The sequence below is a fragment of the Stenella coeruleoalba genome (assembly GCF_951394435.1).
Source record: "Stenella coeruleoalba genome assembly, chromosome: 5".
NCBI classification, from domain to species: Eukaryota; Metazoa; Chordata; class Mammalia; order Artiodactyla; family Delphinidae; genus Stenella; species Stenella coeruleoalba.
Genome location: NC_137150.1, coordinates 64,644,844 through 64,669,898, shown reverse-complemented (window position 1 = coordinate 64,669,898; position 25,055 = coordinate 64,644,844). Strand labels below are relative to the sequence as shown.

The following is a 25,055-nucleotide window of genomic DNA, read 5'->3' as shown; positions in this document are numbered from 1 at the left end:
CTTGCCTCTTCTCTCTGCAGTTCTGCACCCTTCCCACCAGGTTTTTCATCCCACAGAGTTGGTGTTTGCCCTGGCTGTGCACCAGGAAAAGTGAGAAAGTAGACACCTCGACCTCAAGCACTCACTGTGTTTCAGAGGAGGTGGAAATCAGACAAATACCAAATGACCATAGGACAGAGCAACAAGCTCTTCCAAAGAGCAATGCGTTCAAGTCTTAGTGACTGCTACCTCCCCCAAGCCTGTCTACTGACCCCACTTTAAAATGAACAAAGAACGTTCTGGTAATAGGAAACGGCCCTGGCCATCACAGCTGCTACGAGTTCCCAGAGAAGGAGGAAATTCCTGCATGTAGTTGTCTGGGAGTAAAGGGATGGGGACTGGTTAGGAAGACTTCACTTAAGAGGGCTTTAAGTCTAAGAAAGAACACAAAGAATTCGTGAGGAGCTGAAACAGGGGAAAGGCCAACCCATCCACACTCTGCTGACCCCCATCATCTCAGTTAGGCTTAGCCAGGAGCACACCCAAGGGCCACGGCTGGAGAAGCCTCAGAGAAGATGGGAATGGTGGAGCTGTGGCAAACTGGAGGCCAAACCCCCATTTTGCTAAAATACTAGGTGGACCAAAGACGGCACTGCAGGTGGCTTCCATCCCAGGCAGCCATGTTGCAGTGTCTAGAAGGGGAGGAGGCACTGAGCTGGGAGTCATGGGCCCGGGTCTTGGTCCCACTGTTGTCTTTTCCTAATTGCAAGCTTTGGTAGGTAACCTCACGTCTCTGGGGCTAGGATTTCGTACCTCAGAAGTGAAGGAGAAGTACCAGGTGATCCCTGACATTCTATGACTCTTAATGGTCATCGTCCTCTAGATTCATACAAAGCATCTTGCAATGAGTCATGCAATTCTTTTAACACCTGGTATCGAGCAGAACATCGTGTATCATTGAACCAGGCCAGAAATTTCTAAATTCTCCCCCACTAAAACACCAAGATTGAACCCAAAGGCAAGCCAGAATGGAGAAAGCCATTTCATCTGGCATCATAATATCCCACCTTTCCAAGGAAACTGTTAAGAAAATATTATTTGCCCCTTATTTGACACATGAGAAAACTAAGGATCAGGGAGGTGTAATGATTCATCCAGGGTTACCTACAGAAAGTTAGAGGCAGAACTGGAAGATGGACCCAAGACTTTTGATGTCAACACCAGCAATGCTGAGCCATTCTTGACTCTGCCATCCTCATGAACCCAGAATTCTCGAATATCACATTTCTGTTTTTAGGGCCCTGCCTCAGTACCTCCAGTCTTCTGGAGCCCAAATCTGACTTCAGCACAGCTGCAGCTCTAGTATTTCAAGGTGAATCCTTTGCCTCAGGAAAGACTGGATGGAGAACGGTAGCAGCCTAAAAGAATGGCCCCATTTCAATGAGCACTCTCAAAGGCTTGCTGCGTCATTCAACCTCTTGAAAGGACAAGAGCTTATCAAGAAGAAAAACAGACTTTAGTGGGAAAAAATGAAGCCAGTGTCCAAAGAAACAGGCTCCATTTCTGGCTCTGCCACCAATAACTTGGAGTGTGTCGCTTGCCTTCTTTGAACCTCAAGTTTTCCATCTGTAAGTGAGCTGTTCTCCAAGCTTCCCCCGCGCAGGCACTCTGTGACCTGGAGTATGCCACTGGCACCTTCGTGGGAAAAAGGCCCCATTCAGTGCCGGCTTTGCTGTGACCGTGGACTGAGCCACAGAAGCGTCCCTCACCAGATGAGGGCCTATGAGCGCTCAGTGCGCTGTTCTGCAGGGCCAGTCGCAGACCTGCCTGGAGAAGCCACTTGGTAGGCTGCCGCTTATAATCGGGAGTCTGGCCTTCAGCTCCGAAAGGCCTGCCACAGACAATTAGCGAAAACCACCTCACGTCTGGCCTGGGGTGCACAGCAGGGTGCCTCGGGATCACGTAAGAAGCATTTGGCGTCCAGAAGAAGAGCATCTGAAAAGCATTAGGTTGCTGGAAGCCTGACCTCTCAGAGTTGCCAAGAAAACTCAGATGCTCCTTGGTCTTTAAAGGACTGCTGAAAGTATTGCGGGCCAAGGGGTGTAGCCCGGCAATTCGCAACCCAGAGGAGGTCCACGCTCACACCAGGCTTAGCCCCCAGACCCAAGCATCCTGCTTGGAGGGGCCCCTGGGAGCTTGTTCTTAGGCAGCGGGGGGCTGGTTCTGAAGACCCTCTGCTCACGGGCCAAAGGCGTTTGGCTACAGGAGGCTGGTGGTGCATGTGCATGCTCGGGGTACAACTCGGTAGAACGAAGTTTGATCAGACCTTTCTTCTTTCCCTGAAGGTACTACGGGGTTCCCAGGTGCAATGATGGGTAGAGCAGAGCCTATGCATCATTGCTTGTAGATTATGCCACCTTCCCCTAACCTTGGATGCCCTGGGCATCCCTTCACATCATGTGTCCTTTAGTCCAGAGAAGAAAAGGTTCTTTATACGTAATGAGGTGCCGTGGGACACAAGGACAAGACATTCATCTTAGAATCTAGTTAAGCCCCTGCTACTCAACTTAATAGCAATGTGACCTTGGGCTAGTCATTTAACCTCTGGAGAGTTCTACTCACCTATAAAGTGGGGGTGACCAGGGCAGATGAAATAAAAATCAAAGGAATTTGGAATTTAAAGGATCCTTGGAGATCGTCTTGACCAACTGCCTCATTTAGCAGATCAAAAATTGAAATCCAGAGAAGGAAATATCCTAACCCAGAGTCACACAGGACAGAGGAGAGAAAAGCCAGTTCAAGGCCCCAGGTGTCTCAGTTCCCAGTCCAGTGTTTGCTATGACTTGCTAGACAGTATTTTAATTTCCTTCCATCTCTCAAAGCCATTGATCTGTGGTTTTCAGAAGTTTTCTAAGTACCTACGGCATGGACCACATCTGGGTTCTGAGATGCCTTTCTAGGGAAGAAAGGGGCAAAGTGACCACTGCTAGAGATAGTCCTGGCTAAAGATGATCCAGGCCACAAGTGATCTTGGCTGGAATGGTTCAGGATGGTGAAGGCCCACATATAAAAAGGTCTGGTCCATAGACAGCCCTGGCTACAGAAGGGTCCAACTACAGACGGGCCAGACTAGAAAGACTTAGGCCAAAGATGAGCGCACTCACAGCTTTCCCAGGCTAGCATGGCTCTGTGATGCAGAGTAGGGTCCGTGTGGCATAATCTACAGTGGGTGAGACGTGCATTTCTTTCAGAGGTCCTCCACCTGGCTGACCTGACGTGTCTCTGTCCCTTGTCCCCGCTCCCTCCTTCTCCTTGCAGCGTGTGGCCAGCCCTCGCGCTCCCTGCCAAACCTGGTCAAGCGGATCATCGGGGGCCGGAATGCTGAGCCCGGCCTCTTCCCGTGGCAGGCCCTGATCGTGGTGGAGGACACCTCAAGGGTGCCCAATGACAAGTGGTTTGGGAGCGGGGCCCTGCTCTCTGAGTCCTGGATCCTCACGGCAGCCCACGTGCTGCGCTCCCAGCGCAGAGACAACACGGTGACACCGGTCTCCAAGGAGCACGTCACCGTCTACCTGGGCCTGCATGACGTGCGGGACAAATCGGGGGCTGTCAACAGCTCGGCCGCCCGAGTGGTGCTCCACCCAGACTTCGACATCCAGAACTACAACCACGACATCGCTCTGGTGCAGCTGCGGGAGCCCGTGCCCCTGGGGCCTCATATCATGCCCGTCTGCCTGCCGCGACCCGAGCCCGAAGGCCCAGCGCCCCACATGCTGGGGCTGGTAGCTGGTTGGGGCATCTCCAATCCTAACGTGACGGTGGATGAGATCATCAGCAGTGGCACGCGGACCTTGTCAGACGTCCTGCAGTACGTCAAGTTACCCGTGGTGCCGCACGCCGAGTGCAAGACTAGCTACGAGTCCCGGTCAGGCAACTACAGCGTCACAGAGAACATGTTCTGTGCCGGCTACTACGAGGGTGGCAAGGACACGTGCCTGGGGGACAGCGGCGGTGCCTTTGTCATCCTCGACGACTCGAGCCAGCGCTGGGTGGCCCAAGGCCTGGTGTCCTGGGGGGGCCCTGAAGAATGTGGCAGCAAGCAGGTGTATGGGGTCTACACCAAGGTCTCCAACTACGTGGACTGGGTGTGGGAGCAGATAGGCTCCCCGCAGGGCCTGGGGGAGCTCCAGGTGGAGCGGTGAGCTGCGTTACGTCCTCGGGGCACCTGCCCTGGCCAGCCCGAGCGAGGCTGCACCACACACTCCCAAGGACGGCACACTCCATGTTACTCACGTGACCAATGGGATGGACCACGCTGCTCCCACCCTCCCAAGACAGCCCCTGGGACCCAGAGAGGCAGCAGTGTGGTACAGGGAAAAGGCCCTACACAGGAGGCCTGGGTCGCTGGCCCTGGGCGAGTCCCCTCCCCTCTCCAGGCCTCCTCCCCGCAGTACAGTGAGGGAGCTAGACTGGGGCCAGTACCCCCCACTCCTCTCCCGAGTACTCACCCCAGGGGCCTCATTCACTGCTAGTCATTTGTCAAACCCAGTGGCCCTGCTCTCACTCTTGGGGTAACTGAGCTTGGACCTGACTGTTAGAAAATGTTTCCTTGCCGTGAGCTAAGTCCGTGTGTTCTCCCAGCTTTGCCCTCTGGGTACATTCTGGCCGAAAACTCCTCAGGTTTGGGGAGACAGGGATGACAGCCTGAGGCCCCTCTCTCCGAGTGTAATGCCTTGTAGTACTTTTGTCCCTGGGTTTTCTCTCCCAAAACCTCTTGCAGTCCAAGCCTTATCCCTTCTGTTCCCCGTTAAAGGAATTTCAAAGGACAAAGAGAAAGTTGGGAAGCTCTGTGGTGGCTGGGGGGAGGAGAAGAGCAGCGGGAGGCTCCCCAAGCCCGTTAAATTCCCACCAACCACTCAGAGCACATCATTTGGACCCACACGTCACTCCCGAATACCAGCTGACCACACGGGTGTCCACACCCGGCACTCCAGACGAGCACGAAGCAACCTTCCAGCCTTGAAATGCGTCATCTGAACAGCCTCAGCCTCAGGTGTGGAGACTCAACTGGATTGTTTGGAGAGAGAGAAGGCTCACGCCATGCTCCGCTGTGCCTTTGGACAGGGAAACAGAAGAAGGAGGGCTCAGGGCATAGGAGTGACCCAGTCCCACCAGACCGCCCCGCGTGTCTGTGGTCTGAGCTCTACAGAGAACACACCCAGCGTGGGTGTTGAGAGGGATCCAGTCCTCCAGCTTCCAGAGAAGCAGGGATTTGCCCGTGAAAGACAGTGAGAAGAGAAGGAGAGCCCAGAGTCCTGGGTTCCAGCCCCAGCTCTGCCCCCGACTGGGCCTCAGTTTCCCCATCTGTAAAAGGAAGGCATCAGATCCCCCTCAGGGTCCTTCCAGCTTCGGCGTTCGGTGCTTCCAATGCCAGCAGCCTCTCCCTGGCCCTCACAGGGCTGATCATCTTCCTTCTCCCAGGCTCGCTCTCCTGGGGACTCTCCATCAGAGAAAGAAGAAGCCCTGAGAGGGATTCCAAGAGAGCAGTTGGGAAGCATCCGCTTTTCCAGTCGGGTCCTGGAAGCACACTCCTATGTGTATGAACAGTGCATGTAGAGGATACTATATTTTGTTTATTTTATATCACAAGCTTCACTCCTCTGTAAGTTTCCTCTGCACTCCGTTTCTCCCATCAGGAGACTAAAGTGGAAATAAACCCTCTGTGGATAACCAACAGCCTTTGTTTTGGGGTTTGGTTATTGTTGATGTTCGTTTGTTCTGACTTTTTTTTTTTTTTTTTTTTTTGCCGTACGCGGGCCTCTCACTGTTGTGGCCTCTCCCGCTGCGGAGCACAGGCTCCGGACGCGCAGGCTCAGTGGCCATGGCTCACGGGCCCAGCTGCTCCGCAGCACGTGGGATCTTCCCGAACCGGGGCATGAACCCATGTCCCCTGCATCAGCAGGCAGACTCTCAACCACTGCGCCACCAGGGAATCCCTGTTTTGACTTTTTGAAGAAAACCTGGCCCCTCATGAAGCCAAAATCTCTCCCATTGCAGAAACAGTACAATTTTTGTCACCTGGACATCATCCAAGAAAGGGTGTTGAGGAATGGAGTCGGTTATGGACATGTGTCCTCTCGAAGGCTGCCCATTCCATCACGGAAGTGCCTGCCGTTTAATTCCTTGAGTTCAAAGAGCTCAAATGAGCACGCAAGGCAAGACCGTGTGCACCTAGGTCTCACAAAGGCAAAGGGAATTAACGTCATTAGAGGAGTGGAGATTGCAGTATTATGGGAACTTAAGGAGGGGGAGGTTCATACAGCTGAAGAGGATCTGGATACATTTGCAGAGAGGTTACAAAGAACGCACTGGGAGATGGGAGACAAGGGAAGAGGGGACAAAGATGAAGCAGGAAAGTGTGCCCTGAGTAGAGTGGAGGCAGAGGGGATGAGGGGAAGGTGGACAGAGTCTTGAAGGTCATTCTATGTTATTCTATGTGCTCTGTCCTGTAACCAGTGATTCTCTAGTTTGGGGTATATCAGAATCACCTGGAGTGCTTGTTAGGAATGCAGATTCCTGGGTCTCACCCATGGGAAATTCTGAGTCAGCAGGTTAGAGCGTGAGCAACATGCTGTGAAAAGTGGAGGGGTCGGGGAAGGACCAAGCTAGAGAGAGCGGTTGGGAAATTACAACAACCATTCTGGAGAGAGGTGGTGAAAAACCCCCGGACCTAGGGTGTGACACTGCAGATGTGGGCGTGAGGGAGTTTGAAAACATCTAAGTAGTGTATTGGGCAGGGCTTGGTGTAGAGGCATCGTGTGAATAGTGCAGACACAGAGATGTGGAGTAACACAAGCTAATCTGTTAGTGAGAGCTCCCCATACAAGGTACTCCTGGTTTGCCTTTGTTTGGGGTTTGTATCATAATGAAACTGTCATGCTTTTTACACTATTGAGAGCTAAAAGAATCTTACATTATGCCTTATACTTTATATGTAGCTGATTTCGAAGATTATCATGTCTTGTATTCTATTACATTTCAGAGTTTTACTTTCCTCTAGATATTTGGACTTTATGTTGTGACATATTGAGACACAGGTGTCACGAGGTTGCATGGAGAGCACATTGTGACATTACTGTCTGCTTCTTCTGGTGACTTTTTTTACCAGTTTAGTGGCTGATTAAATACGGGTGTTGAAGAAGAGGGAGGCAACGAGGATGCAGTCCGTGCAGACATTGACAGACATCTGGAATAACAAAGGGGAGACAGATGGGTGGTGAAGGGTGGAGACCAGGACTTGGGTTTTCTGTGCTTGAGGAGTTTATGTGCAATCCAGCTGGAGACTTCAGGATCAGTTCAGAGGAAAGGGCAGATTAGAGACACTGATCTGAAATTCATCAGGGTCTAAATAGTGTGATGGCATGGGAGGAGATGGCATTATCTACTGGAAGAGAAAAGAAAAGGGGGCTGAGGACTCAAAAAGGGAAAGACGAGCATTGACGGCATGGAGAGAAGAAGAGAAACCCCAAGAAAGAGACAAGGAAGAGGAATCAGAAACACAGGAAGAGAGGAGCTTCAGAAGCCAAGGAGGGAAAGTGTCAAGAAGGATAAAGTGATCAACAGTGCAAATGACCCAGGACAGTCCAGAGGACGCTTCCAGGCTGGACTTTCCCGGGTGCTGGGACCCGGTCTCTACTGTCAACTCTGAGAGAGGATCCAGGGAGCAGGCCCGCGCTCATGTTGAAGTCCTTAACCCTTCCTCCCTCTTACTTTATCCTCCTCGTCCTTTATCCTCCTCCTCTTCCTCCTCCACCACCTCTTTCTCCTCCTTCTTCTTTCCCTCTTCTCTCTCTCTCTCTTTCCCCCTCCCTCCCACACCCTCCCTCCTTCTCTTTCTCTCTTCAGGCTTCTCCTAGGTTTTTATCTCTTTCCTGAGATAGCACACTGCCCTTACATCCTCCCTTCTCTTAGTTTATATGCTCAGTTCTCCAGGTTTTGCTTCCTTGAAACCTAAAAACCTCCAGCAGCCACAAGGCGAGGAGATTTCCTAGAGCTGAAGAATACGTGAGATAAAATTTCAGAAATAGTGTTCTCCTATACATGTAAATATCATCTTTGAAGTTCCAGCTATGGGCCCAGAGTCGTGCTGTGTCCATCCATGATTACAGATCTATTAAATATTCAAATGGCCACTTTATGTCCAAGTTTGTGTGGAGCGTGGCACTTTATTCCTTTGAATCCACCTCCAAAGGACAGGGAAGGATGCAGATACTGGGTGTCATCTCCTCTTTCCAGAAGCTTGACTATGGAAGAGAGGGGAGGGAGAGACTGTGGAATGAGTGAGAATCAGGGAAAATGGAAATTTGATTTTTAGGATGAGAGGTCTTGATCATGTTTTGGAGGCATAGACAAAGGAGAGATGCAAGACAGAGGAGAGGGGTGCGAATCCTCAAAGCCAGGTCCCCAAAAGTTTGGAAGCCCAGAATTCGTTCTGAAGAGAAGAAAGTTTACAGAGGGAGCAGATGGAGAGGAGGATGTTTTTTGGTTTGGTTTGGTTTTTCCATTAGTAGCAAGTTTTTCTACAAACTTTCCATGAAGTGATCTCTGGCAAATCTGGGCTTTTAGCCAGCAGCTTAGCAACCCAGCAGAGAAGGACCTCCTAGCAAAATTCCCAAGGCAGGCTTTCATTGGCCTGGCCAGGGTTACATTCCCATCTCTGAGCAATCGCTGTGACCAGAGTATAAGAGGCTTTCATTAGTCAGGTCTGGGTCACATTCCTACCCCTAGAACCAGAGGTAAGATCACTGCAACTCAGGCTATATGGACAAGAAATGGGGGAAGAGTGGTCCCCAGAGGAAAATTGGGGTGCTGTTACTGAAAGGAGCAATGGATGCTGGGATATCAAAAATAACAGATGTTCCTAACAGAGGGTGATGTGCTAGTAGCTCTGGCAAAGGGCAAGATGGAGCCCAGAGTGTGATCTGTCCCCCCTCCCTTGGCTGCAGTGTGTGGGATCCCCAAGTTCTCCCGGAATCTGATGGCCAGGATCTTCAGTGGACGCCCAGCCCAGAAGGGCACCACCCCATGGATTGCCATGCTGTCACACCTGAATGGGCAGCCCTTCTGCGGGGGCTCCCTTTTAGGTAAGTTGAAGGTGGAAGGGCTGGGGGACCCAGGATTAGAGGTTAGGGTAGAAGGAAAGGGACCTGACCCTCTTCCTGGAGACTGACAAGATTTCTTCACTGAGAATCTTCCACAGTAGTAGCGGGACCCAGAAGTACAAAGTGGCAGAAAGAAACCTTAGCTGGAGCCAGGAGACACGTGTTCTGTTCTAGCTGGCTCCTTCAGCCAACAACACTTCCCGAGCCCTGGTCATTCTCTGGCACTGAGAAGGGTGAGGGAGTCAGACCCTTAAACATGGATTACAACACAAGGCACTTACATGCGGCTCAAAGTGAGGGTGTGCCAGCGCCGTGGGACCAGGGGGAACCAGGAAACCCACACTAGAGGAGTCAGAGAAGGGAGATTTACAAAGCCTTGAATGCCATGCTTGGGAATTTAGATCTTTTCTTGATTGCTGCTCCAGGTTTATAAGCATGTTCTGGAAAGTTTTCTCCTGAGACAGCATGGATTGAAAGAAGGGTGAATCTGGAAGCCAAGAGTCCAGTGAGGCAGCTATAGTGCAATAGTGGGGAGGGAAGTCATTAGCCTCAGAAAAAAGACAGGGGCTGAGGAATAGAAACCAGGCCGATTCAAAGCCATTGAGAAATAAGATTGTGAGAATTTTGTAATGGACTGAATGTGATTGGCAGTGGGAGCAAAGGCAGGGAAGAAATGACTGATGGCTCTTCCTGCCAGTTTAGTCCAAATGACCTAAGGTCCATCCCAGCTCTGACATCATAATAAAAATTAATAGCAATCTAGAGTCCCTCTAACCCTATCACAGAGGAAGAAGGCATGGATGGGTCCACTTCTGCCTGGGCAGCTCTGGGGCTGCCGGTCTCGCCTCGCGCTGACCCACCCTCCTTCTCCAGGGTACACTCAGGTGAGGACAGCTCCCCGACTGGGATCCCCGAGGGGAGGTGCAGGCTCTGGTGAGACTGCAGTCTGGACATCCCCGAGGTGTGTGAAATGGTAACCCAGCAGAGGGTTTGATCCTTATATTCCTACAAACACAAAGATGAGTGGTCTCCCCTATGGAGCCTCCCCAAGGGGCACAGAGAGTGAGCACAGGTTAAAGGGGAGCCCAGTGGGGAGCAGGCAGGGGAGAGGACCAAGAATGAGAAGGGGCAGAGAGACAGAGGGCTTAGAAGGACAAGGACAAAGATAGAGAAAGAGACAGAGGGCATATGAGAGAACTGGAGAGGGAAGTGAAGAGAAATTAAGGGGAAAATGAAAGGAAACAAATACAACCGGAGGAAGAGAAACTGGTGGGGCATGAGACGAGACAGAGAGAGAGAGAGAGAGAGAATTGTGAAAGGCATAGAAAAGCAGGGAGGACCCAGAAAAGAACGCATCGGAAGAGAAGCAAAGAAAGGGGAGGAGCCGGCAGGGAGAGCAGAAGGGAGCAAAGACATTTCTGGTTTTTTTAGAATGTAAGTAAATAGATGGATTACTGCCCACGGTTTTAAGAGTTAGATTTTTCTGAAGCCTTGAGTGTTTAAGTTCAATGATGTTCAGCACTCACTTGTGTCTACTGTGTGTTTATTCCCACTTCTCTACCCTCAGCCAGGCTACAAGATCTGACTTACTCAGCCCTCCCCACAGCTCTCCTCATCTAGAATCTCTCTCCTCCTCTGTTGTCTAGTTTTGTAGAGAGAGGGAAAGACAGGAGAGGGCAGAGGAAGCAGGGAAGGAGCTGAGGGACAGACAGAAAGCTCCCGCTCAGTGCCCACCCTAAAGCCTGGCTTCTGGCTCAGGGACTCAGTATTTGCAGAGCTGCGAGGCAAAGCCATGTCTTTGGACTCACCACTGCGTACCCCAGGTTCATCTAAATGGCCCAGAGCCCCGCTCCAAGGCAGGCTCCCTAATCTGGGTGCCTCATCCCACTTTACCTACCTGGAAAATTAGTCAACAGCCCCTGGCTGTGGACAGGGATCAAAAATGCCACCAGGGAAAAGAGGGTGGCCTGTGCGGAGCTCTATCCAGAAGCCAGTAGCCAGGGAACATAGCTGCTCCTGAGAGGGCCAAGTGGAGCCCGGGACCTGCTCCAGAAAGGGACTCTGCCCTGGACTCTGTACTTGACCCTGATACCCCATCCCAAAGCCCTGGTGCCTTTCTTTCTGCTTGGCTCAACCCAGCATGTCTCTGGCCTCAGCTATTTATGGGTTTGTCATCTGTTCCACCTTAAGGATGAACCGAAGCCTGACCCCATACTGAGCAAAGGGCAGGGACCTGTCCATCAAGGGAAAAAGACAGCCAAGATGCAAGAGATGTGCTCAGCTGACCATCAGGACACCCAGGGTCTGGCCCTGGCCCTGCCACCAACCTGCAGAGTTGCCCTAGACATCCTCGCTCTCCTCCAGGCCTCAGAATCCATGTCTATAAAATGAGAGGTTTGGATCAGAGCAGCGGTTCTCTGCCCTGATGGCAGTAGAATCATCTGGGGGCACTTTTAAAGTGTATTTGTACCTGTGCCTCACTCCCATGACATAGATGCTCTGGCTTCAGGCCCAGGTACTATTTTTGGGGATTTGTTTGCTTGTTTTTAATTCCCCAGGTGATTCTAAATGTGCACCCGAAGTTGAGAAGAACCACGTACAACAGTGCTCTCCAGACTTTAATATGCATAGAAATTACTTGGAGGTCTTATTAAAACCCTCAGATTTTACTACTGAATGCAGGTTCTGATTCAGTAGACGTACGGTGGGGCCTCAGAGTCTGCATTTCCAAGAAGCTCCCAGGGGAGGCTGAGGCTACTGGTCCAGGGACCACGGCTTGAGCAGCAAGGCCGGAGGGACAGCCAGTGAGCACGAAGTTTCTCGTGCACACCTTGGGCTGTCCGGAGCTCACCAACCCCATGGGTTTAAGGGAGACCTGAAATCATCTTTAAAACATTCAGTTTGGGCCTAGGTTGGATAAGGCAGATGAAATCTCAGATTCAACTCCCCGTTTTCAGATCAGGATCATATGCGTTTCCGCCTTGAGGCTGTGAAATGCAAGGGAGAGGGGTGCCATGGAGAGGAGGGGTCTGAAAGCCCTCAGCTTGAGGCTGTGGGCAGCAGGATGGGGCCGTGAGGACAGTGTGTGTGTACAATTCTGTTCCCAGGCTCAAAATGGATTGTGACCGCGGCTCACTGCCTTCACCAATCGCTGGATTCAGAGGATGCAACCCTACATGGCTTGGACCTGCTCAGCCCCTCTGCCTTCAAAATCATCATGGGTGAGTGCGGAGCAAGGTGATTCCTGCAGCCAGCTGCGGTTCTGGGGATGGGGTGTGTCCACTCACTCAATCATCAGGGAAGGTGCCTGGGATGAAGGATGAGTCCGGACTGGAGGGCAGGGACCTGCATCTGAGCCCAAGGCTGTGATTCTCAGGTGGTGGGACCATGAGCAGGTCACTGAAGGTGAAGCCTCAGTTTTTACAATAAAGAGCCTCATCTGGATAATTTCCAAAAGTGCTTCAGGCTTCTGTGAACCCGTGGTTTCAAGTGGATCATACACAAACGATCCAAGCTTCCCCTCTCCTTTGTAAAATCAAGACCACCGGCTGATTCAGTTTAGTTCAGCACATATTTATGTCCTGACACTATGCCAGGATATAACTACACAAGTTCCTGCCCACAGGGACTTAGAGTCTAATAAAGGAATAGAATGTAAGCACACAGACCTCGAATATAAAGTAGGAAGCAGTAAGTTCTATAGGAGAGGAACAGATAAAGGACATGGGAGTTCGTAGGGAAGAGATTCCTAATTGAAGAATCTAACTCAAGACTCTGAGAGATTTCATGGAGGGAGGCAACACATGACCCAGGCAAGGAAGGCTTGGACATATGGCAATGGGCACTGGAATGAGTATTATAAGGCAATGGGATCAGGTCATGAAGAAAGACAGAGGTCAGAGCCATGAGAATACGTGGAGAAGGGCAGGTAGGATGGGATGCCTTGAAAAAGGTAGATGAAGGGCAGTATAAGGGTTAAGGCTGGAAACATGGGCTGAATGGGGCAGGGGCTGACAGGGAACAAGGTGCGACCTTATCCTCTAAGCTTGCATTGCCCTCATACCTCACACGCCTTCTTCTTTCCCAGGCAAGCATTGGAGGTACCGGTCAGATGAGAATGAACAGACTCTCAACGTCAAACAAATCTTCCTCCATCCCCTGTATAACCCCAACACGTTTGAGAATGACGTGGCTCTGGTGGAGCTGTCGAAGAACCCGGTGCTGAATGACTTCGTGATGCCCATCTGTCTGCCCCAGGGGCCACCGCAGGAAGGTACCACCCCCACCTGTGATTCCACATCTGCAGAGCACCTGGTACCTCCATAGAGCCTTCTTCTCCAGCATTGGTCGGGCTCTGGTGCCAACTGAGCCAGCTGACCATGTCTGTGTGATTCCTCAGCTGCCGCCCCTAAAACAGTTGAGTCAAAGCTGGTTCCAAGGTAAACAGGCAGGCTTGATCAGTACTGCAAGCACTATATGAGTCAGGGTCCAGATAGGAAAACAGAAACCAGACCAGTTATTATATCAGAGAGAATTTAATACAGGGTATTGGAGGACTGGAGAAGTAAAGGGGGATGCCGAGATAATAGAGATAGCACTTGCAGGAAGAAACCACCACTCCTGGGGCTGGAGGAACAAAGAGAAGAAGTTGGAGACATAGAACCTAGAAGCTTGACAGGGGTCTGTGAAGCAGGAACTCAGACACTGCAAAAGAGGCCCTGTGCTGATGGTGCTAGGGAGAACAGCTGGGACCAACCGCCAGTGCTGGGGTGAGGAACCATTGCTAGGGTGATGCCAACAGGAATGGCAAGCCTTCCTGGAGGTTCCCCCTATTTTCAGGAACACCCCTGACAAAGCAGATCTGCCATTTCAGAGTCCCATTCGCAGCATCACAAGGTAGAGTGTGGAAGGGTATGTTTGGAGCTGAGAGACAATAGCTTCATCACCAGCACAGGCTCAAATCCCCATGCTGCCATTTCCTAGTTGGGTGACCTTGAGGAAGCTGCCAAACCTCAAGCCCCTTCCCTCTACACTGGGGATAATATCCCATGGGTGGTTGTGATGTTTAAGTGAAATAATAATCAAACATATCCAACACAGAGTGAGAGTCCAACCCAGGGCAGTTGGCTTTTGTTCCATCCTGTTCTAAATTCAGTGGAGCCATGTCACAGATAACCTCGTTTAGTTCAAAGAAGGTATTTTTTTAAATGGCTGAATGGGATCTGAGAAGTATTCAGGAGAAGTAAGCCAACAGGAAAGGCACAGGTATGGCTCTGATTCATCAGATGCCATGCGCCTACCACGTGCCACCTGATTTACATTAATTAATTTATGTACTACTTATAAAAGCCTTATGAGGTGGTATTGTAGTCCCGTTTTCCAGATGAGAAAACAGGCTCAGCAAGGTACAGTGACTTAGCCAAGATTCAGCTTGTAAGAAGTAGATCTGGGGGTAGAATTCAGATCTCCAACTTAAAGCCCAATGTTGTTTTCAGTATCCAGGCTCTTTTACAAATGAAGAGATAAGTGTTCTATCAGTGCTCAACCCATTTCCACACTGCCTCGAGGTCTGCCAACTTCATAGGCTTCTAGAATATCAGAGCTGGGAGGGGTTTTAGAGAATACCAATTCCAGCCTCTTCATTTTATGGATGGAGAAACTGAGACTCAGAAGGGGAGGGAACGTAGCATATTGTGGGCTAAGCTGGACTTTATATTTATTCAGTTATTGATTGAGCATCTACTATGTGTCAGCACTGCTGTAGGCGTGGAGATACAGCGCTGAATAAGATATATGAGATTACTGCTCTCATGGAGTCTAGGTTCCAAGCTAGCTGGGAGTGGGAGAGAACAGGCAACTAAACAAATAAACCAGCTAACGTCTCATAGAAACAAATGCCTAAACCTCTGTCGTGGGTAACCTTCAACCCAGCAGTCTTCTCCCCCACCATGCTGCCATTCTCTGAGGGGGCAAACTCAGCCCTTCCTCCACAGGCAGAGGATGATGGGGCTGCAAGATGTCACGCTCTGAAAACCCCACAGACAGCCTCTCTGCTCTCACTGTGTCTTCTCTCCTCCAGGGGCCATGGTCATCGTCAGTGGCTGGGGGAAGCAGTTCTTGCAAAGGTTCCCGGAGACCCTGATGGAGGTGAAGTTCAATTTATACCCTTCAGAGGGTGACACCTCTACCCTACATTGGACCTTTCTGCACCATAGTGCCCCTTAGGGGGTTAGAGGCTTCGGCAGGGGGTGGGTGAGAGAGGTACCAGGGGCCCAAACTCACCTTCAAAGTTAAATGAGACTGAATCCCAACTAGTTTGATCTGTTTGCTCTACATGTCATAGGGCTCTAGTCTCTAAACATTGCTTAATGTTTCTGTAGCTTATTAAAGTCTCAATTTATGGAAATTCTTCCAGAAAACAGCCGTCTTGGACTCCCCCAAAGGTGACCCATCTGTATACATCATGAAGGTTCACATAACAGAGTAACCAAGAATGGGCCAAGGAGTGGGCCTTGAGAGCTGCAGTCCTTGCAGCAATGAACTTGACTGTCGCATGTAGAAGTTTACGTTCTTGTCATATCAGAAAAGAACACTGGACCAGGAGTAAGGAGCCATGGCTCCAAGTCCTGGCTCCTAGTAACCTGCTGCGAGATCTTAAACAAGTCCTCTTGCCTCTCTAGACCGCAGTGTAGCATCTCAGGCTGCAAAGTCAGGGGCAACACTAGAGGTCCTCCAGGAGCTGCCTGGCTCGGACATTAGCAGCTTCTAGGACCGCCACAGCTAGTCTCTAAACCCTTCACCATGCATTATTTTAGCGTACTTTAAAATTCTGGATTGGCAACAACAATTTAGCCCTTCAGTCGTTAACTCTAGAGTGTTTATTCGGTGCCTCCTGTGTACCAGACATTGTGTTAACTGCTAGGTATGCTGGGAGGTAAGAGCACAGATCTGGCCCCTGGCCTCCTTGGGCTTACAGTCAAGTGGGATAGACAGAAAGTAGTTATCAGTGTGATCAATGGAATGAGGAAGAGGTACAAGATGCTCCGGAATGTACAGCAGGGGCTCTGACCTCGTCTTAGGGGTACAGAAGGGCTTCCCAGAGGAAGTGACACTTAAATGATGCATGAGCGATGGACAGAGGTCAGTCAGGCACTCAACAGTTTGCTGAGGACACGTGCTCACGACCACCCTCTCGCCACTTCTCTGGGAAGGCCATGGCCCCAAAGAGACCTGAATGCCTCTGGGCCCCTCCCAGCAAGGGCCAACAGGAGTTGTGCTTTTGGGGGGGAGTGTGACCCATTCAGTTCTTGGTTTGGCTGAATGAAACTCATAGGTTTCCTCTTTTTATTCTAGACATCCATTCCAACGTTTACCCCCGAGCTGAATCTAGGGCAATAACAATCACAATACCTTACTTCATGTATCGGTATATCACCTCAATTCAAAATAACATTTCCTGAGTACTGACCATGTTCCAAGCTATGTGAGATAGAAATGGACAACATACAGACCGAGTGTCTGGAAGCTCACACTGTGGTGGGGGAGAACGTAAGTGAATGCTTGCTGCTAGGCGAGCCTCACTAACCCTACACCACCTCCTATTTAGGCAGTGTTTGTAGTTTACAGAATATCTGCTCATTCATCTCCTCTTCGCACAACAACTCTATGTGATTAGTATGTCAAATATTGTGACTCCCATTATTCAGATAAGGAAACAGAGTCTCAGAGATCTGAGAACACAGTGGTGAAGGCTACGTGCCCCAGGTCCCACAACCAGTAATGGTAAGAGTGAGGAAGAGAAGACTGCCCATCGGTTTTGCATACACTGCCATATTTGAGATCATGCATGTGCTAGGCAAGTATTACTATCTCCATTTTACAGACGAGAAAACTGAGGCCCAGAAAGGGCAAATGACCTGTGCAAGGTCACACAGCAAGTTCATGACTAAGACTGTACCAGAACATGGATCTCCTGATTCTGCATTCAGTGTTCCTTCACCTGTACCATAGGTAGTTTCTGAGGCCAGGTCTAAGGCAGACCCAGGCTCATCCAGGAAGGGGATGGGGATGAGTCAGCTCTAGGGGTGTCAGAGCAGCAGGGCTCCTCAGCCAGGGGTGGGGACCAACAGTGGCCTTGTGTTCCAGATCGAAATCCCAGTTGTTGACCACCGCATCTGCCAGGAGGCCTATACCCCACTGAAGAAGAAAGTGACCAGAGACATGATCTGTGCTGGGGAGAAGGAAGGTAAGTCAGGAGGCCGGCGTACAACAGGGCACCACCAGCCAGGGAGGGGAGCTGAGCCTGGCAGTGGAAGGACTGGAGACCTTGGAGCTGGCAGGTTGAGCAGCGGCGGACAGGCAGGAGCGAGGCGGGGGAGAGGGAGGACGGTCATGAGAGGAAGGATTCCACTGAAGAAGCTGCATCGGAGAGAAGGGGGGCTAAGTAAGGAACTTCCGTAATTCCCTTCTCCCAGCCCAGCTTTTCCCTTGTGAAATGAGAGAGTCCTAACTTGCACTTTCTAAAATCACTGAGGTCTGAGGAGGTCTGACCTACAACAGCTCAGAATCCAGGTCTGGGTCCAATGGTCTACTGCGCCCCCTGGTGCCCGATTCTCTGAACTACAAGGCAGTTGTGGAGAGAAGGAGGCTTCTCTGGATTTGGGGCTAGGGAAGGAGACGCTTTAACCTGCCTCACTTCTTCCTCTAGGTGGGAAGGATGCCTGTGCGGGTGACTCTGGAGGGCCCATGGTGACCTTGGATATAGAGAGAGGCCAGTGGTACCTAGTGGGCACGGTGTCCTGGGGTGTGGACTGTGGAAAGAAGGACCGTTACGGAGTGTATTCCTACACCTTCCACAACAAGGACTGGATACAGAGGGTCACCGGGATGAGGAATTGAATTCGGTTCCTCACCTTCTTCCTCACCTGTCCATGGTCAGTCAGCAACAGAGGATGGTTATCTGATGCAAGACGCCCCTTGCCCTACACGCACCTCATTCGGCCCATCTATTACTGGCCAATAAAGGGGGCATCTCAGCCCCCTTCTCACTCTCTTTAAAGAAGCAGAGTAGCAGGGTGGTCAGAATCCAGGTTGTATCACCTACTAGCTTTGTAACACTGGGCAGGTGACTTCACGTCTTTAAGCCTCAGTTTCTTTGTCCATATTACGGAAATGGCATACCTTACCTACCTCATAAAAGTCTGATGAGGATCAAATTTAGTTAATATACATATAGCACGTAGCACAGTGTAGCACAGTGCAGGCATAAACTAAGTGCTCAATAGATATGACTTAGCAGAAGGCTGGTGTGTCTACCAGGCACATTACATTCTCTTACAAATCCTGGCTGGGCCTTAGGGCTGACCAGTGTGCACCGCTCCCCTCAACCTTGACCGTCTCCTTCACCTGCCCCCGAATGCTCCATGCTTCTTTGCTACCATGCATTTCCCATTCCCAGTCCCCACCCCTCCCCATAAAAAGGTAAGAGACAATGTTCTTAGTCTATGGCATGTCCCATAGTGATGCACTTATGACCATGAGCTGGATACCAAACTGTGAGAGTGCCTGAGAGAAGCAGGCACTCTCACAGGGTGGGGAGACTGGGAATGGTGAATTAGGAAGTCAGACACCAGGTTCTAGAACCAACTCTGCCCGCAGCTCCCTGTGACTCTATGCAACTCCCTTCCCCTCATCCCAAAGGACCCTCCCAGCTCTGACAATCTAGGATCCAATGAAGCCATTTCTCCCTGAAGAGATGAGTTAAAGCCAAAATAACCGAAAGGCAAAAATTGCCTTAGGTTCAATAGAGCTTTGTTGCAGACCAAACACTGCTGCTACTGCAACACCCACCCCTGTGCACCACACCCTAGTTCCCAAGGACATAGCCCTGGCGAAGTGCTAGCCAAGGGGCCTTTCCTTATTCCTAAGCAGAGCCTCTGTTCTAGGCACCAGCCTCCTTTTCTTCCTGGGAACCTGAGTTGCACAAGGTAGGCCCTGGGAGGCTAGACTCAGGCCCCTGCACTCTCCCTCCCTGTGTCCACAGCTGACCCCAAGCCACCATTCCCCTGGTTCCTCACCCCTGTTCTTCACCCTGAACACCCCAGCCCTGCAGGGTCATAAGTGCTTCCCAAGCAGGATGCCTCTCCTCTCCAAGAGCCACCTCCTCTCTCAGGAAGCTTCCAGGGACCTCCTTCCCTCCAGAGCTCTGAGATTTAAGCCCTTCAAGGGATCAGAAGCCCCAAGTCCCTGGCTTCTGTTCTATCAAATTTGGTCTTCATGGGAGATTTCGTTTCTCGACCTGCACTGCAGCTGCTGGAGTAGTTCAGGGTCTCTTGCTGAAAGAAGATGATACTGAGGAATGAGAACTTATGGACACTAAGCCCTAAGCTCACAGCCTGCTTTTGATTCTCTGAGCAAGTCATTCTACCTCTCTGTGCCCTGCTGTTTATTCTGTAAATGGAAGATGGCAATCATACTCAATCTCACCAGACATTTGTCAAGCAAACTGGAGCTCTACTCAGACACCAGAGAAGAATTGCAATGCAAAGTTTTGGAACTACCCTAAGGCATTCCAAACACCATGCCTTCCAATTTCACAGCGCTGCCTGGGTGCCCCCACGTGCCAGGTTATGCTGACTGCTATGCAGACCACCAAGATGAGGGGAACATGATTCATACCTTCCAGGAGCTCCTACAGGAAGAGCTGACACATACACAAGTGTCTATCATGAACAGAATGAACCCCACCAAGTGCTATGTGTCAGAATAGCACAGAGGTGAAAGAAAGGCCATTCTAGTATGGAGATGTTGGAGGAGGGGGCGTCAGGAAGACATTCCAGAGGAGATGGTGTTGGAGCTGAGCCTTGAAGAGGGTGAGCATTTCTACAGGTAAGACAGAGGGAGGCCTTCCAGGTAGAAGGACAACAAGAGTCCATGTCCACTCAGGCTTTCCTCAGATTACACTCTCTTCCCTCACAAAAAGGACATGTCCTCCGCCTGCTGATGCAGGGGACACGGGTTCGTGCCCCAGTCCGGGAAGATCCCACATGCCGCGGAGCAGCTGAGCCCGTGAGCCATGGCCGCTGAGGCTGCACATCCGGAGCCTGTGCTCCGCAACGGGAGAGGCCACAACAGTGAGAGGCCCACATACTGAAAAAAAAAAAAAAAAAAAAAAAAGGGACATGTCCAGCAGACCAGTGCTCTGACTCCAGGACCAGAGCCAACATCTAAAAGAAACTTTCTCCTTAAAATCAGACAACTCTGAGACTTGAAGCAGCCTCAGAATTTGTGTACAGATTCTGGCTGGACCCAGGTTATCCTGTTTATTCCCCCAATTGCAATTTCATCCTGATTCTAAGGGATGTCTAGATGTGCTGCTGGACTTGGGCTTACCCTTGATCTACAAACATTTACCAGATGTACCAGCCCCCGCACTGATGCTAAGGTCCAAGAAAACCAACTGTCTCACAGAGTCATAGAAGCAGAGGGTTGGAGTGTCTGTTAGGACCATATTGTCTAACTCTATGACCTCGTTCTTGAACATATCTAAAGATGGGAAACTCACTACCTCCAAACATAGCCAATTTCAACCTCAAAACGTGCTCTTAGAAAGGTCTCTTCTATACAACCAAAATCCACCTCCCGGAATATACTTAGCATATCTAAAGCTATGATTCCATGCCATGAATGTTGTTATCAGCAATAATGATCGTGCCCGATTTCATTAGCAACAGAAGCTGTTGCTCTACATGTGTAGCTGTAACTACACATTACTTCCAATAAACATCTGTTTTGAGTCAAAGCATCCTGTTTGGCTTGTATGTTTTTCATGTACTGATAGTTCTGGTGAGTTGTGTTTTTGTTTATCAACATTTCTCTGTATCCAATTAGGATCCCTGAACCATGAAGAGAGAGAGGGAGATTGATGGGAAGATCAAATTATCGATACAAAAGCACTTCTTAGGCTTTTCAGGTCAGTTCTGATTAAATACCTTGTTCTATTGTTCCTGTAAGTTATCAAAATATCCCAGGATGCCAGTCTTTCAATATCCGAATTGTACTTCTGGATTGTCGCCCGCACCCAGAATAGAAAAACCATTTTTTTTCGGATCATGTGTTCAATTGTTTGGTTCAGAAAATATGGTACCAGGTCTATGTGCGGCCTGCTCTGAATTGGAGTATGTACTTTCCTTCTGCCACGAGTTAACCTTATTCCCGGGTGGCAGGAATCAAAGAACCAGCAACACTAAGAAGTCCTTCAAGTAAAGGTAGGCAACAATCACCCCTCATGCAGCAGAGACGGTTGCCAATCTGGGTCTAGTATGGGGCATGAAATCAAGAGACTTAGGTTCTCATGCAAGCATATGTTGACTTCTTTATCCACTTAAGTTCTCCATCTATAAACTGGCAGAAAAATCTTTGCCTTACCCCTGTCTGAGGGTTGTTGAATCAGATGAATTAGCATATAGGAAAGAACTTTGGAAACTAAATTAGCTCAAAATAAAAAGGTCTATGGGAGATAATCACTAAACTACTTCTGAGTATTTACCATATGATTGAGACCACACTAAGCTCTTACACAATTCTCTAATTTAGTCCTCAAAATAACCTATGACAAAAGTACTATTATTATCCCCATTTTACAACTGAGCAAACTGAAGCACGGTGAGGTTAAAAATGTGGCTCTACCTAGACCCAACAACACCCCAGTAGCAATGAGCACACGTATCGTCCAGATTTTTGTTTCTAATACTATTCTGCAATAAAAGAAATAAGGGCTCCTTGAAGACATGGCTGATTCTAGGACCAGGGCAGGAAATATACAAGATGATACAAAAGTATCTGGTACCAGAAATTAAGTAAGTCACACAATGATGGGGGGGTGTGACACAGGAACCAACAGGAAGAGCTCCAATGGTAAAAGCTGGTATAATTTGAGCAGCAAAATATTATTGGATTATAACTCAAAGTATAAAATAAATACCCGTAAATATATACTTATATGAATAAATAATTGAATACAAAAATAGAGGAGAATAAAAAATAATTTATGTAAATACTTTGCCGTAAAGGAGGTAGAACATTACTCCCCATCCCTTAAGTGTGAGCTGCCTATAGTGACCTCTTTCTAAAGAGTACAATATGGAAATGGGGTGAGGGGAGAGCCACTTTATAGAGGAGAAAGCTGACAAAACATTGCCTCAGCCACATGAGCACAGTTAATATCAACAGAGGTGAGTCACACTGATAGTTTGTGACCTTGATATGCTGTGATGAAAATGTTGCTGTACCTCTGTGTTCTACCCCCCCAGATCTCATAAGCCCACTCTAATCCTGAGAAACATGTCAGAAAACTCCCAATTGTGGGATATTTTACACAATACTTGACCAACACTCCTCAGAACTTTGGAGATCGTCAAAAACAAAGGAAGTCTGAGAAACTGTCTCAGCCAAGAGGAACCTGTAATAGGTTGAACTGTATCCCCCAAAAGATATGCTGAGGTCCTAACCCTCAGTACCTCCCAACAGGACCTTATTTGGAAATAGGGGCCTTGCAGATGTAATTAGTTAAAACAAGGTCGTACTGGAGTAGGTGATGACTGGTGTCCTTAAGAGAAGATGAGACACAGAGAAACAGACACATGAGGGCAGAACACAATGTGACGATGGGGGCTGAGATTGAAATCCCACAGCGGCAAGCCAAGGAATGCCAAGGAATGGCATTCTAGCAGAAGCTAGGAACAGACAAGGAAGGATTATCCCCTACAGGCTTCAGAGAGAGCATAGCCCTGCCAACTGTGAGCCAACACATTTCTGTTGTTTTAAGCCACCCAGTTGGAGGTGCTTTGTTATGGCAGCCCTTTATGGAAACTAATACAGAGCCTAAGAAGACATCTTTAGATGACATCCTGGGACAGAGAAAGGACATTAGGTAAAAACGAAGGAAATATGAATAGTTAAGAATAATATATCAATACTGGTTTATTAATTGTGACAAATGCACCGTACTAACGTGGGATGTTAATAACAGGGGAAACTGGTGAAGCGTATATGGGAACTTTCTCTATCATCTTCACAACTCTTCTAAAAATCTAAAAGTATTCTAAAATTAAAAGTTTGTATTTAAAACAATGTGACCTAAGATCTTGCAGCTAGGAGATTAGGGGCACTGGGATTTGAAACCAGTTCTGATGGACTCTGGGGCCCAGGCTCTCGCTCCACTGGTTCTATACCAGTGGTTCTTAAACTAGGCAGCACACAGGAAACTCCCGGTTTAAAATTTTTTAACCACCTTAAAGATATACTGATGTCTGGTTCACACCCTCCAGAGACTCAGATATAATCAGTCTGGAGTAAGGCTGAGCCCTGGGGGCTTGGGGGGGTGGGAGTTAAAATTCCCCCAGGTGATTCTAATGTGCACCCAGTTTGAGATGCACGTTTCCAGGCTGTCCTGCTCGTGTGAGACCCCTGAAGAATGCTGGGAGCCTTTATTTCCCAAGCTTGGGTGTTTTGACCTAGGTCATGCTTCTGGTGGGAGGCGGAGGAGAGGCAGACACCCTGCTGCTCTAGCCCTAGATCCAGGAGTTCTCTGCCACTCAGCAGCAACACCGTCGCTAAGCCATTCCTGCGTTAGTGTCTTCCTGGCAAGAACAGTGCTCTTTTACTTTGCAGTGGTAAACTGAAGAAGGGGAAAGCATCCCAGCCATGGGCAATAGCATGTGAGGAAGCAGGGGTATGATAGGGTGTTTAGGGGAAACTGAGAGACTTGGTGTCCCTGGAGAGCCAGAGAAATTGGGAGAAAAAAGAACAGCATCAGGAAGTACTGACCTGGGATGCTCAGCATGGTTTTGGGAATGGGGAGTCATTTGAGGGTTTTAGACCGAGGAGAGACGTGATGAGCTTTACTTTTCAAATCAGGCTTTAGTGCAGAGAGTAAACTGCGGGAGAAGAGCCTAAACGTAGGGAGACTCCATATGGCTTCCCAACAACAAGTGAGGCACCCTCTGGTCCTGAACAAGGGCAGGCCGGAGGAGAGGGAGGGTAAGAATCGGCTTCCAGGGGCTCTGAGAACCTAGGGCTGGGCCTAGAAGAGCCACTTCGAAGAGATTCAAACCTCTGTTCACATTTGAGGGTGAATTAGTGGAGAGTAGAGGGGGAAAAGGGCAGGGACCAAAACCTGAAGGCAGTAACTGTTTTCAGGTCCCTGGACTTTCTGGCACCGGTGCTGTCTCCAGAAAGGAAGCCAGGGCATTCTCTGAACTTGAGGGAAAGAGACAAACAGGGCCTTTGTGACCACCTCCTGCGTCTGGTATGTGTTGGCCTTTTTTCAAGAAGATAAGGAAAATTCTTTTGTATGCAAAAAACACAGGCTCAATTCCCAGCAGTGAGCTTCTGATCACAGGAAAAAGAGCCGGGACCCTGCTAATATTTAGGCAAAGGCTCCTAGGGGGCCTCTCTGAGAAGTGCAGCGTTAGGACAAGACAGTGTTAAGACAGGGGAAGATGTGTCGAGCCTGGATGTTGCCCAGGGCGAGCGCGCAGGATGATGAACAGATTAGTGTGGGTGGGAACATATCTTACCCTCCAGTATCCTCCAGTCCCAGGGGAAGTCTCTGCAAAGTAACATGCCAACAGGTCAGCACCAAACACAGCAAGCCCCGGGGATCCAAAGGGTACAGCGTAGATGCAGTCCAGACCCAAGGTCTTAGATGATGCTCACCTATTTTAGAAGTGAGGACTCTCACCTCCCATTCAGCTGTTTATCCTGCGACATTATTCCAACTTGCCCATCTCCTGGGACTATCCAGCTTATTGAATCCACTCCCATGTGGCCCAGACTTGCCAACAGGATCCCAGACAACAGAATCCTTCCTTTAAACAATTCCAACAACAGCTCGCTTTGCTCTGAGTTTGCCTG

At 49.6% G+C, this 25,055-nt stretch overlaps 1 protein-coding gene and 1 long non-coding RNA gene across 4 annotated transcripts in view; both read left to right on the top strand.

Annotated features, from left to right (window-relative positions):
* MASP1 (MBL associated serine protease 1) overlaps positions 1-18,370 on the top strand; it is a 273,190-nt gene extending 254,820 nt beyond the window's left edge. For 2 of the 3 annotated variants that reach the window (XM_079921545.1, XM_079921546.1), the window contains one exon: positions 3,298-6,289. In XM_079921545.1, the coding sequence (XP_079777671.1) occupies positions 3,298-4,181 (884 nt within the window). In that variant the 3' untranslated portion in view covers positions 4,182-6,289. Of the gene's footprint in view, positions 1-3,297; positions 6,290-8,984; positions 9,123-12,247; positions 12,362-13,227; positions 13,414-15,219; positions 15,288-17,285; positions 17,386-17,847 lie in introns of those variants that run through there. The other variant, XM_079921548.1, reaches the window with a different exon arrangement.
* Positions 18,371-21,027: 2,657 nt separating this feature from the next.
* LOC307186464 overlaps positions 21,028-25,055 on the top strand; it is a 99,784-nt gene continuing 95,756 nt past the window's right edge. The window contains exon 1 of the long non-coding RNA XR_013828333.1: positions 21,028-21,111. This is a non-coding gene — a long non-coding RNA (uncharacterized lncRNA). The remainder of the gene's footprint in view (positions 21,112-25,055) is intronic.